The sequence below is a fragment of the Ictalurus punctatus genome, chromosome 17 (genome assembly GCF_001660625.3).
Source record: "Ictalurus punctatus breed USDA103 chromosome 17, Coco_2.0, whole genome shotgun sequence".
NCBI lineage: Eukaryota > Metazoa > Chordata > Actinopteri > Siluriformes > Ictaluridae > Ictalurus > Ictalurus punctatus.
The window spans coordinates 6,468,814-6,482,208 of NC_030432.2; the positions used below are offsets into that span (position 1 = coordinate 6,468,814).

At 38.7% G+C, this 13,395-nt stretch overlaps 1 protein-coding gene across 1 annotated transcript; it reads left to right on the plus strand.

Annotated features, from left to right (window-relative positions):
• Positions 1 to 2,069: 2,069 nt before the first annotated feature.
• On the plus strand, positions 2,070 to 4,355 carry LOC108278296 (transcobalamin-1). The gene is made up of 4 exons (XM_017491556.3): positions 2,070 to 2,194; positions 2,799 to 2,943; positions 3,860 to 3,996; positions 4,112 to 4,355. Exons 1-4 carry the CDS (start codon positions 2,119 to 2,121, stop codon positions 4,171 to 4,173), a joined length of 420 nt encoding a protein of 139 aa, XP_017347045.1. The 5' UTR covers positions 2,070 to 2,118; the 3' UTR covers positions 4,174 to 4,355.
• The last annotated feature ends 9,040 nt before the right edge of the window (positions 4,356 to 13,395 follow it).

Below are 13,395 nucleotides of genomic sequence, written 5' to 3' on the forward strand. Positions count from 1 at the left end.
TTATATAAAATAATTCCACTAAATATAAAAAAAATTATATTAATCTTTTAATATTGTATATGCTCATGCCTTCTCAATTGAACAGCCACCCCAATTAGTATAAAAGACTATCGGCAATTAACTTGTCAGCTGACAATTTGCTAGCCTATACCATATTACTGTAACTCTGCAAACTACATTAGTCAAAAGTCTTCATTTCAGTTATTGCAGGCAAAAATGAGACTCAAATGAGCCTGAAACAATATACATCTCACCAGTTAATTTACAGATCCAATTCACAAGACTGTAGGCAAAGTCTCAGGATTATTTGAGTAGCTTACCTTGATTAAAAGAGCAGGTGAGGAAGGAGAGCAAAATGTCTGTCAAGAGTAACAGAATGCAGCATCTGCTTGAACTGAAAACTTTAGCCAGTCTCTGCTTTAATACATGATGTTTCATTATTATTATTATTATTATTTTGCCTGAGAACTTTTTTTTTTTTTTTTTAAATCACTTGGTTAGGCATCTCACCACCAAGGTCATCTGGTATTTGAGCTATTCTTATGTAACTGGAAGCTTGACAGTGTTCAGGGAGCGAAGTAGCTTAGTAGTACTAGCAATAGTGACTATTGCGCTGTTGACATTTTCAAGACTACAACTACTATTCTCTTCTCTCTTACTTGCATCTTCGAAATGAGGGCATGTTTTCAGTGTTTTAAACCAAGTACAAACATCCATATCATTGTTCTTACTGTAGGTGGCCACACACCAGACTAGCATCTAAACTTCACACAGTCATCGGTGACTTTTTGTCCAATCTTGCCTTTATTACCTTCTGTCTCTCTCTTTAAGTTGTCATAGCTAGAACTGCTCGAGTCCCCATTTACACTCTCATAATGTACACGCTTTTAAACCACCATAGCGTAATACCTAATAATGTGTTCTCTCTCTTTCTCTCTCTGTCAAGCTGTACGTGTACTTCTACTGCCTGATTCTGAGACACTTCTACTGATGTAGCTCCTCTCACCCTCCTGATGCTCTCTTTCTGCTTGGGGCTTTCTACAGTTATGAGTAATGCTCCGCTGCTGTGTTTCTTCCTACATGGATACCCTAAAGATTGCTGGACACAGTTGTGAAAGACTAATTATTATCGATAGGATTTATAATCCGACTATTGGGTGTCACCCAGAAGAGGAAAGGTTCCCATTTGAGTCTTGTTCCACACAAGGGTTCTTCCTCATGTCGTCTGAGGGAATTTTCTCCTTGACACTGTCTACTCTGGCATGCTTATTAGGGATCTTAATCTAAATCTACATCTGGATTTCTGTATAGCTGCTTTGTGACTATGTTGATTGTTAAAAGTAATATACAAATAAAAGTAAATGGAATTGAGATACCTTCAAAGTGTATATTTGGTATATGAGGCAAGAAAAAGACAGGGAAGTATGTACTGTATATGAGGTGAGAATTAAAAAGAGAAACAATTGCTGTATTATAATTGTATTTATATCAAATACATCATATGGTCACTCCTTGACCTTGTCAGAAGGTTTTGGCATTCGTTCATGTGCCACACACACACACACACACACACACACACACACACACACACACAAGAAGGCATCAAGGTCATTCTCACAGGCCCCAGTTGTCAGGAGGGGTGGAATAGAACATTATTTACGGTAGTTGTATGTATTTATAAGTTTCATGTGAAATGTAAATCTCTGACTAGCTGGTAAAGGCGTTGCAAGGAAAGGCATTGTTCAGTTCACACCCATCTCTAACAAGCACTTAGCTTGATAAACTATGTTATCAAGGTTGCTAATGAATAAGATACTGAAGTGAAATGCATTAAACGAGATAAGCATTCATTTTGAGCAGTCATTTTTTATTACTAATGGAAACAAACACAAATCACTTAGCCATTAGAAAATACAGATAAATCTATCTGAACACGAATGAAATATGTCAGCACCTGGACATGGAACAAAGCTGCAAATACATTTTATTACTCTGGTTTGGTCTTGATAAGCACAAAAAGTGGGCAGGACCATGCGGTGGTATAAAAACAAAGTGTTGCAGTATATAATACCATCAGACGAGAGCACACACACAGCTCAAGGGCAAAGAAGAGGCAAGATGGCTTTCAAAATCACAGTTATTCTGTCCGTGTTTATGCTCACGTACCTTTTGGCTCCTTTGGTCTTTACTTCAGGTGAGAATGCATGCATATTCGATGACAAAATGTCTTATGTATGGTTGTGTTTGTGCAACTGATTAAATGTTTCCTTTGTATAGACTGTATAATTATATGCATATTTTAACATGTATCATGCATAGAAGTGGAACAACTTGAACATGTAGACATAAACCCGATCTCTCTGGTCCGAAATACAGTAGAAAACCAAAAATGTAACAGAAAATCAGAAAACAGGACAACACGACGGAAAAAAAACACAACAGCAAAACCAAAAGCACAAATCAGAAGGCATATCAACATTAGCTCAAAATAGAAAAAGGTCCTTATTGAACATAACATGCTCACTGCTGTTCAATTGATGATGTTTTTCATTTTGCTGTTGTGTTTATGATTGGCTGTCATGTTTCTGGATTTGTTGTGGTATTTTTGGTTTTGCTGTCATATTTGTTCATGTGTTTTGCTCTGGCGGTTCACTGTACATCACAGACTGCGATGCGTCACAGGACCTGCATGCAAATTTGTATTTACAAAGAATTTTTTTTTTTTTTAAATACTTGTTTTCTTTGGAAGCAGCAAAAGTCAAATATAAAGTGTGTGATTTTCATGTTCCTGCTTGCAGACATCCAGAAGCCCTATCCTATTTCACTACTTGTATACAACTCACTCACCAACCAGAAGAATTTGACCTTCACCACTGACATTGCATACAGAGGGATCTTACTTGGAGCTATGAGAAAGATCCAAGAAGCAGACAATGATTTTAAGTAAGTTATTTAGGACAGATTGGGCAATTTTATATGCATAGGGTGGGTGCGGCTGCAGGCTTGCAACAACAAACAAACAAACAAAAACTGATATAGGCCACATAGTTAAACGTTTAAGTCAATAACTATCAATTATTAACTATAATAAAATCAAGTTCAGACATATTAGATATCAAAGATATAAGCCTAATCTTTTCATCTAATCATGTATTGTGTCATGTTGGAAATCCTGACAGATTAGTTTATATTGCTTTGAGTATTGGTATCCTTTGGTGTCAGAAAATAAATTAGATTATTATTATTAAGAGTACTATAAGTGTTACGAAATGAGTCTATAAAAAGAAGCAAGCACAGATCAAAGTCTTTATTCTCAAACAGAAGTCAATAAACATGAAGCGCGGTCTAGACTGGAAGAGATAATCGAGGTTAAACATAAAACTAGATTCGAGGCATGGAACAAGAACAGGACATGAAAACACAACCACTTGGCATACGTATTCACCTATACATTCATTCATTCATTTAATACTGCGCGAATTGCACAGCAACACGGCTTTAAATAACAAACATAATCACGCTTGAATACAGACAGTTGGGACCGATCATGACACACCCTCGAACATCAATCAATACCTGAACAGGAAGAGAACAAAACCAAAACAAAGGCACATCTCCATAGGAAACAGTCCAGTTCTCATTACGTAATCTCGTGCATGCGCGCTCTGCAGCTGTTCGTGCACGTCAACGCTGCAGCGCCATCTGCCGGCAAGATCGTGACAATAAGTAGTAGTAGTATTATTAATGCAGTTTTTGTCTTCCTGCTGCTTTGATGGTCAGTATGCCCAGCATCTAACTACTTGGGGATAAATAAAGTTTATTTACTTAACTTCAATTAAGTATAAAATTTTCTGCATAGATTCACCGTAGAAGAGAATACAGACTATGGTCCATACCTTGTAAGTGTGAACGGAGTGGCAGGGAACAATGCTGAACATACGTACTGGGAGCTTCTTGTCAAACTGCAGGATGGCACCATAATACGTCCTGATGTGGGTCAGTACTGATTCAGTATTATGTCATATCTTTAAAATTCTTTACTGGCAAATGTAAAGTGTATACAGTGCATTATATATGTAAATATTTAATAACCAATCTTTACTTTTTTCAGGTGTTGGATGTTATATACCAAACCCACATGATACAGTTATCCTCAAATTCACTAAATGGTAATCCAAAGAAGCTCTATTAATGCTGTAATCGAGCTAGGGTCTTTCATCCTTGACAAACACAAAGCACAATACATTGTGGTAAATGGCATCAAACATTGTATGATTCCTCTTTGATAAAATCATGTTAAAACATCTTGCTGTATGTAAGCCATTTTTGTCATATTAAAAGCAAAATTTACTGCACATGGTCATTAGGAAATATATTATAAATTATTTAACTCATGTTATGCACACTGTATTGTGCAAGCCCTTAATGTCTTTTGCAAAAACAATTTTTGCCAAATTTGGCTGAAAACATTTCTTATTGGGGTCTAACAATGTCATAATAATGATTTTGACACTTTTCACCACTGACTATAAGCTTAACCTGTTTTTTTTGTTTGTTTGTTTGTTTTTTTGACAACTTAGTAATCACTTCCAAGTTACCATGTCCAATGTGAAAGCACGTGCCTTAGGAAAACAAGGAAATAGTTCTTCCTTGCAACTTCAGTTAATGTGGGACCCAAAAATGTAAAGTCAATCAAATAATGGTTGCATAAACGTATTTTCAATATTCACTAATTATTTTATATGCAGTATTGCATTGCTGTCCCTCACAATCTTCTACATCAATAATAAGATGAAATAATAGCGGCTAATGGTAAGCTACTTGAAAGTTAATTAAACTGTACATTAACCAGACAGTAACCATCTGTTACTTATATTCATAAATCAATTGTAGACTGAATAGTTAAAGTATCACCCTTTATTACATCTATATCACATCTAATTGTCAATATTAATCAAACGGAGAGTTGCAGTTAATCAGAACACACTGATGCTATAAATGGACAGATAAACTGCCCATGACTGGTATAATGCCAGAGTGAATCTTTGGAGCAAGTGAACAATTTTATCACAATTTTATAAATACATTAATCTGACCACTGTAAGAAAAATGAACATAAATGAATCCTAATCTTTCATACATACAGTTAATAGATTTAGAGCACCATATTTTAGCTGCTATGTTGGTAACAACAATTACTATAGTAAAATGATTATGAATAGTTTAAATGTATAGTAAAATGATTATGGCTTGATTGCCACCTCTTTGCATGCTCTCCTTGTGCTTCGGGGGATTCCTCCAGGTACCCTGGTTTCCTCCCCCAGTCCATGTTGTGGGCTGATTGGAATTTGCAAGTTGTCTGTAGTGTGTGAATGGGTGTCTGAGTGTGTGTGTGTGTGTGTGTGTGTGTGTGTGTGTGTGTGTGTGTGTGTGTGTGTGTGTGTGTGTGTGATTGTGCCCAGCCATAGGCACTTTGTGCCCTGAGTTCCCTGGTGCTTTAGGCTCCCAGCGACCCTAGGCACCCTGTGTAGGATAAGTGGTACAGAAAATGGATGGACGACTTTTTTCAGTGACTATTACCCTGATAAGTGTGACACGCTCATGTACTTGGTGCAAATTGATTATTTTAATCTTTGTGTGGTATATTTTTAACCAATTGTGATATATTTATAACATTGCCCTTTCTGACTGTTTAACTGAAAATGAATAAAATAAGATGTTAGAAAAAGGGGGGAATGACATTTTTCTTACTAAAACCAAATCTATGTTTCATTTTCTCCTCCTGTAGTAAACTTGTGGTATTTCTTCACCTCTCACCTCAATATATATTTATATATATGTATAACTAGATAGATAGTATGATGACTAGTATGCTGATATTTTAAGGAAGCACAGGTGTCTGTTCTTTTATGTGTGTGTCCTGTCTAATTTATTTCATCTGTTGGTCTGGCCTACTGTTTAATTCTCAAAGTCAACAAAATTTGTAGTGTGAAAGGTGATTTTCATGCATATTGCAGTGAGATATTAGCTATAAGCAACCGACGCTTAGTAGTTCCTACTCAGTGTGGCTCAAGGTCCCTTTCCAGAACCTTCAAACTAACTGTTCCTCAGTGGTGGAAGTTCATCAATATATATATATATATATATATATATATATATATATATATATATATATATATATATATATATATATATATATATATTTATTTAAATGCACTTATACCTCTACTCTGTGTACTTTGCTTCTTCTGGAACTCAATTAATGGATCTTGAATGGTAGCACAACTTGTATTGTTCTCTGCTTGATATATATCGATTTGCTTGTATTTTCTCATTTGTAAGTCGCTTTGGATAAAAGCGTCTGCTAAATGAATAAATGTAATGAATAAATGTAGATATTTTGATTTGCTGCAATATTGAATTTCACCAAGATTGAAAATTATATAGACACATTTCTACAATTAATAATAATTTAAAATAAAAAATAAAAATTAAAAAAAAATTTAAAAAAACATTTACCTATGCATTTTCATGAAATTTTAGGTGAGGCTGGGCTTCCCATGCTGTCTTAAAGCAATTGTTTGTGTTACAAAATTCACCCCCTACCTGCACTGCTGGACTTGTTGGGATAGATGGCTGATGTTCAGAATTGCTGCATATCTGTGGCAGAATGTTTTAAAGGTGAATTGATTCATAACAGTTAAAATTATTCTTTTCTGAAGTTTTAGCCTACAGTGAACTGTGCATTTGCTATGTGTCTGATATGAATAACAGTGTAATTAAAATTCCAATGTATAATTAAAATAGTCATTCCCTGCTTTAACTGAGAAGAAAGGAACAAAAGGTGAACTAAAATAAATATGTGGCCTGTATAAATAAATCATGCTTTTCTGCCTTACTTTGACACTTTCATTTAAGAAAACATTAATATATATATATATATATATATATCCCAAAGTTATGTAGGAATGTTTTATTAACTTTCAAAATTTGCCCAGGCTTTCCATGTAATTGCATAATTATTGCATAAAGAGTAGTTACAGATTAATTCCTTAACTGCTAGCTTGTGAGCTACATTTCCTGTCCTCAAGAAGTAAATGTCATTCTTTCATCCAGTGGCACTGTATGGGCTGTAGGCTGTGAATAAAGCCAAGCATAAAAGCAGACATCGTTTTATGCTTGTGGCAGCTGGCAGTGTGGTTTATAGGGTGTCTGCAGTGGGGCTGAGGTTTGTCAGTGTGTATTTCAAAAGCTAAGCCACATTAAATGAAAAGCAACCAAGCCGCATTTTGCCTGTAAATAAAATCTCACCAGCAATCTCGCTGTCAAGTATACTCCAGAATTAGTGAGGGACTCCAACTCCCAGGTGGCTCTGCTGCCTACAAACATGGCTGCCCCGAACTCCATTTCCAAACACAGATCACAGACTGCAAACATGGCCACCTTGGACTCCAGCTCCCAGCATACACACTCACTATCACGTTCATGGTCACCCGACATTTGATTACACACACCTGGAATCAATCACTCACTACTCATCACTTTATAACCACACACCATACATACCTTCAGTATGTTAAGTATCATTTAGTGTTCTTTGTTCCTGATGTGTCAAACCTTGTTTACTGATATTGATATTCTGGTATTCAAACTCTGCTATTGTGTTTTGGTATATGAAACCTTGGTTTGTCATGTTAATTCTGATTTCTAATTGCCTGCAAGTTTTTAAGATATTTTTGGATTTGATTTGATACCAGCTCTGTGTAAATAAACACACTTGTATCCACCTTCACTGCATGACACAATACTTTGCCACTTCTTTGGATACAGCAAGTATGATCGAGTGGCAGCAGGCACTTGTGTCCCAAGGCCGGCTACTGGAAGAACATCAACAACAATTGCTCCAGCTTGATGCTAGGATCCCGCAGCTAAGTAACTCCACAGGCTGCACCTGCTTGTCAAGTCCTTCCACTCCTCTCATGCCCAGAGAAATATGCCGGTGATCCAGCCCTGTGCTAGGGTTTCTTACTACAATGCTTCATGCATTTCTTACTCACTTAAGAGGGAGTGTCTGGGCTGCATAAAATTGCTCATTTCATAAACCTCCTCGAAGACGAAGCACTTTCCTGTGTTACAGCCATTTGGTCTCAAAGCAGGGAATCCAATGCTAGATATAGAGTGCTTTCAACATTGTTTGAAGCCTCTAGACATCAAAGAGGGCAATGGGAATGTCACAGAGTATTCCCTGGAGTTCAAAACTCTAGCTGCCAGCAGAGGATGGAACGAGCTGGTGTTGAAAGTGGTCTACCATTTGGAGAGAGCTCCAACTTGCATCACACTAAACCCATTCACCTACAAGTCAGTGCCCTACACCAGGAATACAATTCATTTTTCATTTTGATATCCACCAGGGTCCCCATCATCCTAGCCTTCCCTTGGATGCATGTTCACAACCCAGAGAAGGAACTCATTAGCTGGTCTCCCAACTGTCATGCCAAATTTCTCAGAACTCCACAGCCATATGTACCCCCGTAAAAAGCCTGCAAACATCCACACAGGTGGAGATTCTGGGCTATTACCAGAATTCCAGGATGTGTCTAGTAAAGTCAAGGCCAGCAGCTTACATCCTTATAGCCATTATGACTGCACCATAGAGCATATGGCAGGTGCCACATCACCGTACAACCACATCAACCCACAAATAGTCACTGAGGAAAAAGCCATGGAAGCATACCTCGAGGAAGCTATTAAACAGGTTTGCATTTACGATGCTTCATGTTGCCCACATCAGCAGCATCCTTTTTTTGTTTGAAAAAAGGTGGTAGACTCAGACCATACTGTACATTGATGATAAAGGATTAAACCAAGTGACCGTAAAAAATCTTTGTCCTCTTCGTCTGTTTCCATCAGCCATAGAACAATCTGAGAGCCCTGTTTATTGACCAAACAGAGAGGGGGCAAATGGAAAACAGTTTTTAGCACCATCAACTTTGAATATTGCGTCATGCCATAGGCCTTGCAAACCTTCAGTTTTTCAGTGTTTTATTAAAATAGTCCTTCAAGATATGCTGGGCAAGTTAGTAACAACTAGCTAGACAACATACTCATCTATTTTCCATGCCTAGAAACTCACATTAACCATGTCAAGCAAGTGCTAAAACTGCAGCTACGGAACTAGTTCTATATAAAAGGAGAAAAATATGAGTTCCACATATAAGGAATCTTCCTGGGTTACATTATCAGTAAGAGGGGGCTCTCATGGAGACGAATAAGGTAAATGCTGTCTGAGATTGTCCCAAACCTTTCACCATCAATGACCTCCAGAGATTTTTGGGATTTACCAACTTCTAATGAAAGTTCATACACAACTTCAGCCACATCACTGCACTGCTCACTTCCCTGATCAGGAAACGGACCAAGAAATTAAAGTCAGCTAGGGATCAATACTTCTCTATCCTTCAAGAAGGCATTTACCACTGCACCCATCTTTAAACACCCATACCAGAATCCTGTTTCACATGGAGAAAATGTTGAGAGACAAAGTGATCACATGGACTCACACCTCCTTCACCACCGGACATCCCGAGGTTCACAAAACCTGTCAGTTCCTCCAAAATGTGTACTGGTGACCAAGCATGCACAGCAACCTGAACAGGTTTGCCTCATCATGTTTAAGCCAAAGTGCCCAGGACCCTGCTGGCAATTAAATTAATGCCTCTGCTGGTTCCCCAATGACCATGGTCTCACCTGGACATTGACTTCATGATTAATCTATTTCCCAAGGAAACACAGTTATAAAGGTCATCACTGACTGGTTCTCAAAATCCCTGAGCCTCATTCCACTGCAAAAACTGCCTTTGTCCTTTGCAATGGCAGAAACACTTTTCAACCACATGTTCAAATACTTCGGTATAGTTAGTGTCAGAGGCACACAATTCATGTCCAGTTTCATAGAAAAATTAGAAGTCATGGTCAGACTCACACAAGGATACCACCTATCATCTAATGATCAGGTGGAGCAGGCCAACCATGAAGATTTCCAATGAGATTTTGTGATGCTAACCAGGCAGATTAGTCTTGGCTTCAGTTGAACTGAATATACCCCAAAACGCCCAAAACTCTCTGTGCCACTCTGTCACCCAGCTTACCTCATTCCAGTGTATACTTGGATTGAATATCCCCAAACCTCCCTGCACCACTCTGCCATACTTTACTTCATACAAACATGGCAGCCTTGAACTCCATTTCCCAACGCGCATCATCTCCAGCTCCCAGCACACACACTCTCTGTCACATTCACAGTCACCCAATTTCTGATTATACACACCTGGACTCAATCACCACTCACCATTCACCACTATTCAGTATAAGCACACACCACACATACTGTACCCTTAGTGCAAAGTATCGTTCAGTGTTATTTTTTCCTTACATGCCAAGCCTCCTTTAGTGATATTCTGGTATTTTAACTCTGCTATCGTCCTTTGGTTTCTGAGATCTTGGTTTGCCTTGTTCATTCTGATTCCTGATTGCCTGACCCTTGCAAGTTTTTCATTCTGTTTTTTATCACATAATTTTGGGTTTTTTGCTGCCTGCCCTACTCACCTTGAGTCCGCTGTGTTGCATGTGTTGTTACAAGGGTCATATGTATTATTTTATATATTACATATTCAATTAAATACAAATTAAATGTAAATCAATAAATAGTAGTTACTTTTAGATAATCAGTGAGTCAGAATGAAATTCCAGTGAAATTCCATTTTTTTTCCTAATTTCTTCCCCAATTCAGTCAAGTTCAATTTCCAACCAACATCCAGTTCTCCTGTACCACAAGACAGCTACCAACCTGGAAGGGTGAAGGAGACCTGTGAAGACTCTGAGACTCTGAGACCTGTGAAGCCAACCAAACACATAGTTTCCAATTGCTGCTCATAGTGAATCACAGGGCAGCATAATACATTTGACAGAAAGTGCTACCTACCCTCTTCTGCATACCTAGACTCACAGACACCCACAACTATTTAGTAACAGAGTATGCCATCCCTCCCATCCACTTGGGCCACCACTATTTCAATCATGTGACACTGCACCAAACATTCGCAGAGTTCGAAAGATAATTCTGGGAGCTATATGATTACCATCAATCAGGAAAAGAGGCTGGAGAGAGACTCAATTAAGCAAGATAAAAAGACTGCAACTCATTATGTTCTTGCTTTTCGCACCCTATAAGCCAAAAATGTATGGAACAAAATGCACGAAAACTGGTTTTCCTTCAAGGCCTCAATAAGATGCTACAAACAGAACTACTATATCACAACAATGCTCTCCCAGCTTATTCATCCAGTCATGTCCTCTGCCTAGCCGCAATATACCTAGAGTCCATGGAAGTAGCTTGTGCTTACCTGCTTCTGGAAGAGAAGGAATGCCTTAAACAAAGTGGGCTTTGAGTATACTGTGGAAATAACTTCTGAGTCACTTCTGATCCACCTAAACCCAAAGCCAAAAATCATCATCAAATGCAGGTGAGAAAAGGCATAACTCCTCCAATAGATAAGAGAATTCTCTTACCTGTGAAACTATTCTGGTGCCTATATTCTAACTATTTTCCAGCACTTGTTGACTAAGGAGCTGCTGGTAACGTCATGAAACCATAGCAAAAATGTTAAACATTCCACTTGTATCCCTTAAAGTTTGTTCCTGAAACACTTTGGTTGGCTACCCATAACCTGACAATCCCATCTCTTTACCTTGTCACTCTAGACAGGTGTAAAGCATAGATACCCCACAAAAGATCCAAATTCCAGAACTATCTGAGGTATTTAGCAAAGACAAAACTGCCAAGCTTCTACCTCATCACCCCTGGGACTGTGCCATTGACCTCCTGTCTGGCTCCTTGCCACCAAGAAGCTGTACATATCTACATACCATACCTAAGAAAAAGCCATAGAATAGTACATCCTGGAAGCTCTGAACCAAGGCTATATTAGGCTGACCATGCCCCCCATTGTGGCAGGGTTCTTCTTTGGAGAAAAATGATTGCAAGCTCCAACCTTGTATTGATTACAATTCCACAATGCTGTCATGATTAAGTCCAAATACCCATTGCCTCTTGTCCCTTATGCCCTCAAACAGGTAAGAGGAGCAAACCTTTTCACCAAATTAGACCTTTGAAGTGCATACAAATCAAAGAAGGCAGTGAATGGAAAGCTGCCTCCATGATTGCCTATTATGAATATTTTGTAATGCCATATGAGCTTGTAAATGCTGCTTCCATTTTTTGCAAGCCTTCTTTCCTGAAATTCTGGGAGTTTTTGGAAACATTTCCCATTGTGTATATCAATGATATGTTGATCTTTTCTTCATCAGAGATGGAACGTATTCAGCATATTTGACAAGTTCTCAAAAAGCTAATAAATAATTTGCTTGTTAAATGGAAAAGTATGAATTTCTCCAGTAATCTGTGAAGATCTTAGGTTACATCCTAGACCAGCACGGGATGAAAATGAACCAATCCAAGATCGGAGCTGTAAAGTCCTGACCCTAGCCTCATACCACCAAGGAGATGCAAAGGTTCCTCGCATTCACCAATTTCTATTACCTGTCATACAAGTCTTCTGCTGTGTCATGCTACCTCTGACTTCCCTTACGAAGTGGAAGCTGAGAACTTTGAAATAGTTCAATGTAGTCACACAAGCATTCCAGAACCTCAAAGAAAGATTCACTAGCTCCCCCATTCTTCACCATTCAAAACCCCTCACTCAAGTGTGGCTACTCAAGGGTGAGACAGGCTGAACACAGACACACTGGAGGCAGTTTAGGTCCAAAAGTAGAAGTGTTTTATTTTAATATGTGAGGGAAGGGGAATGGTGAAGGCGTGAGGTCTCTGGGTGAAGGTGGCGAGTGGCGCTGTCTTCCCAGCGTGGGGAGAAGCGATCTGGCTGGAGCTGGCTTGAGGCAGTACCAGGGGAACATGGCGCTAGCAGCGGGTAGCGGCTGAGGGTGCAGCTGGGCCAAGGAGCATCTTTTATATCCTCCTTCAGTGAGTAACTGCCACTCCAATCATTGGCCACCAGACATGTGTGTTTCTGCTGTGTTTCTGCCTTCTGTGCAAACAACCATGTCCTGAGCTGCTTTCTCCCCTGGACTGAGTATGCACAGAATTTTCTGATTCCCTCCTCCACAGGCCTCACACCCTTCCAATTCATGTTAGGATTTCAGCCTCGTCTCTTTCCCTGGATAATAGTTAATAGTTGATAATGAGGTTCTGCCCCTTTGAGAGATCTCCCAATCATCATATTGAGAAGCATATGGGCAAACCTGCACTGAGATGTTTTTTCTATGCAAAACCAACCTGACCACACTTGCATTCACTCAAAGAGATACACAGCCTCCAGC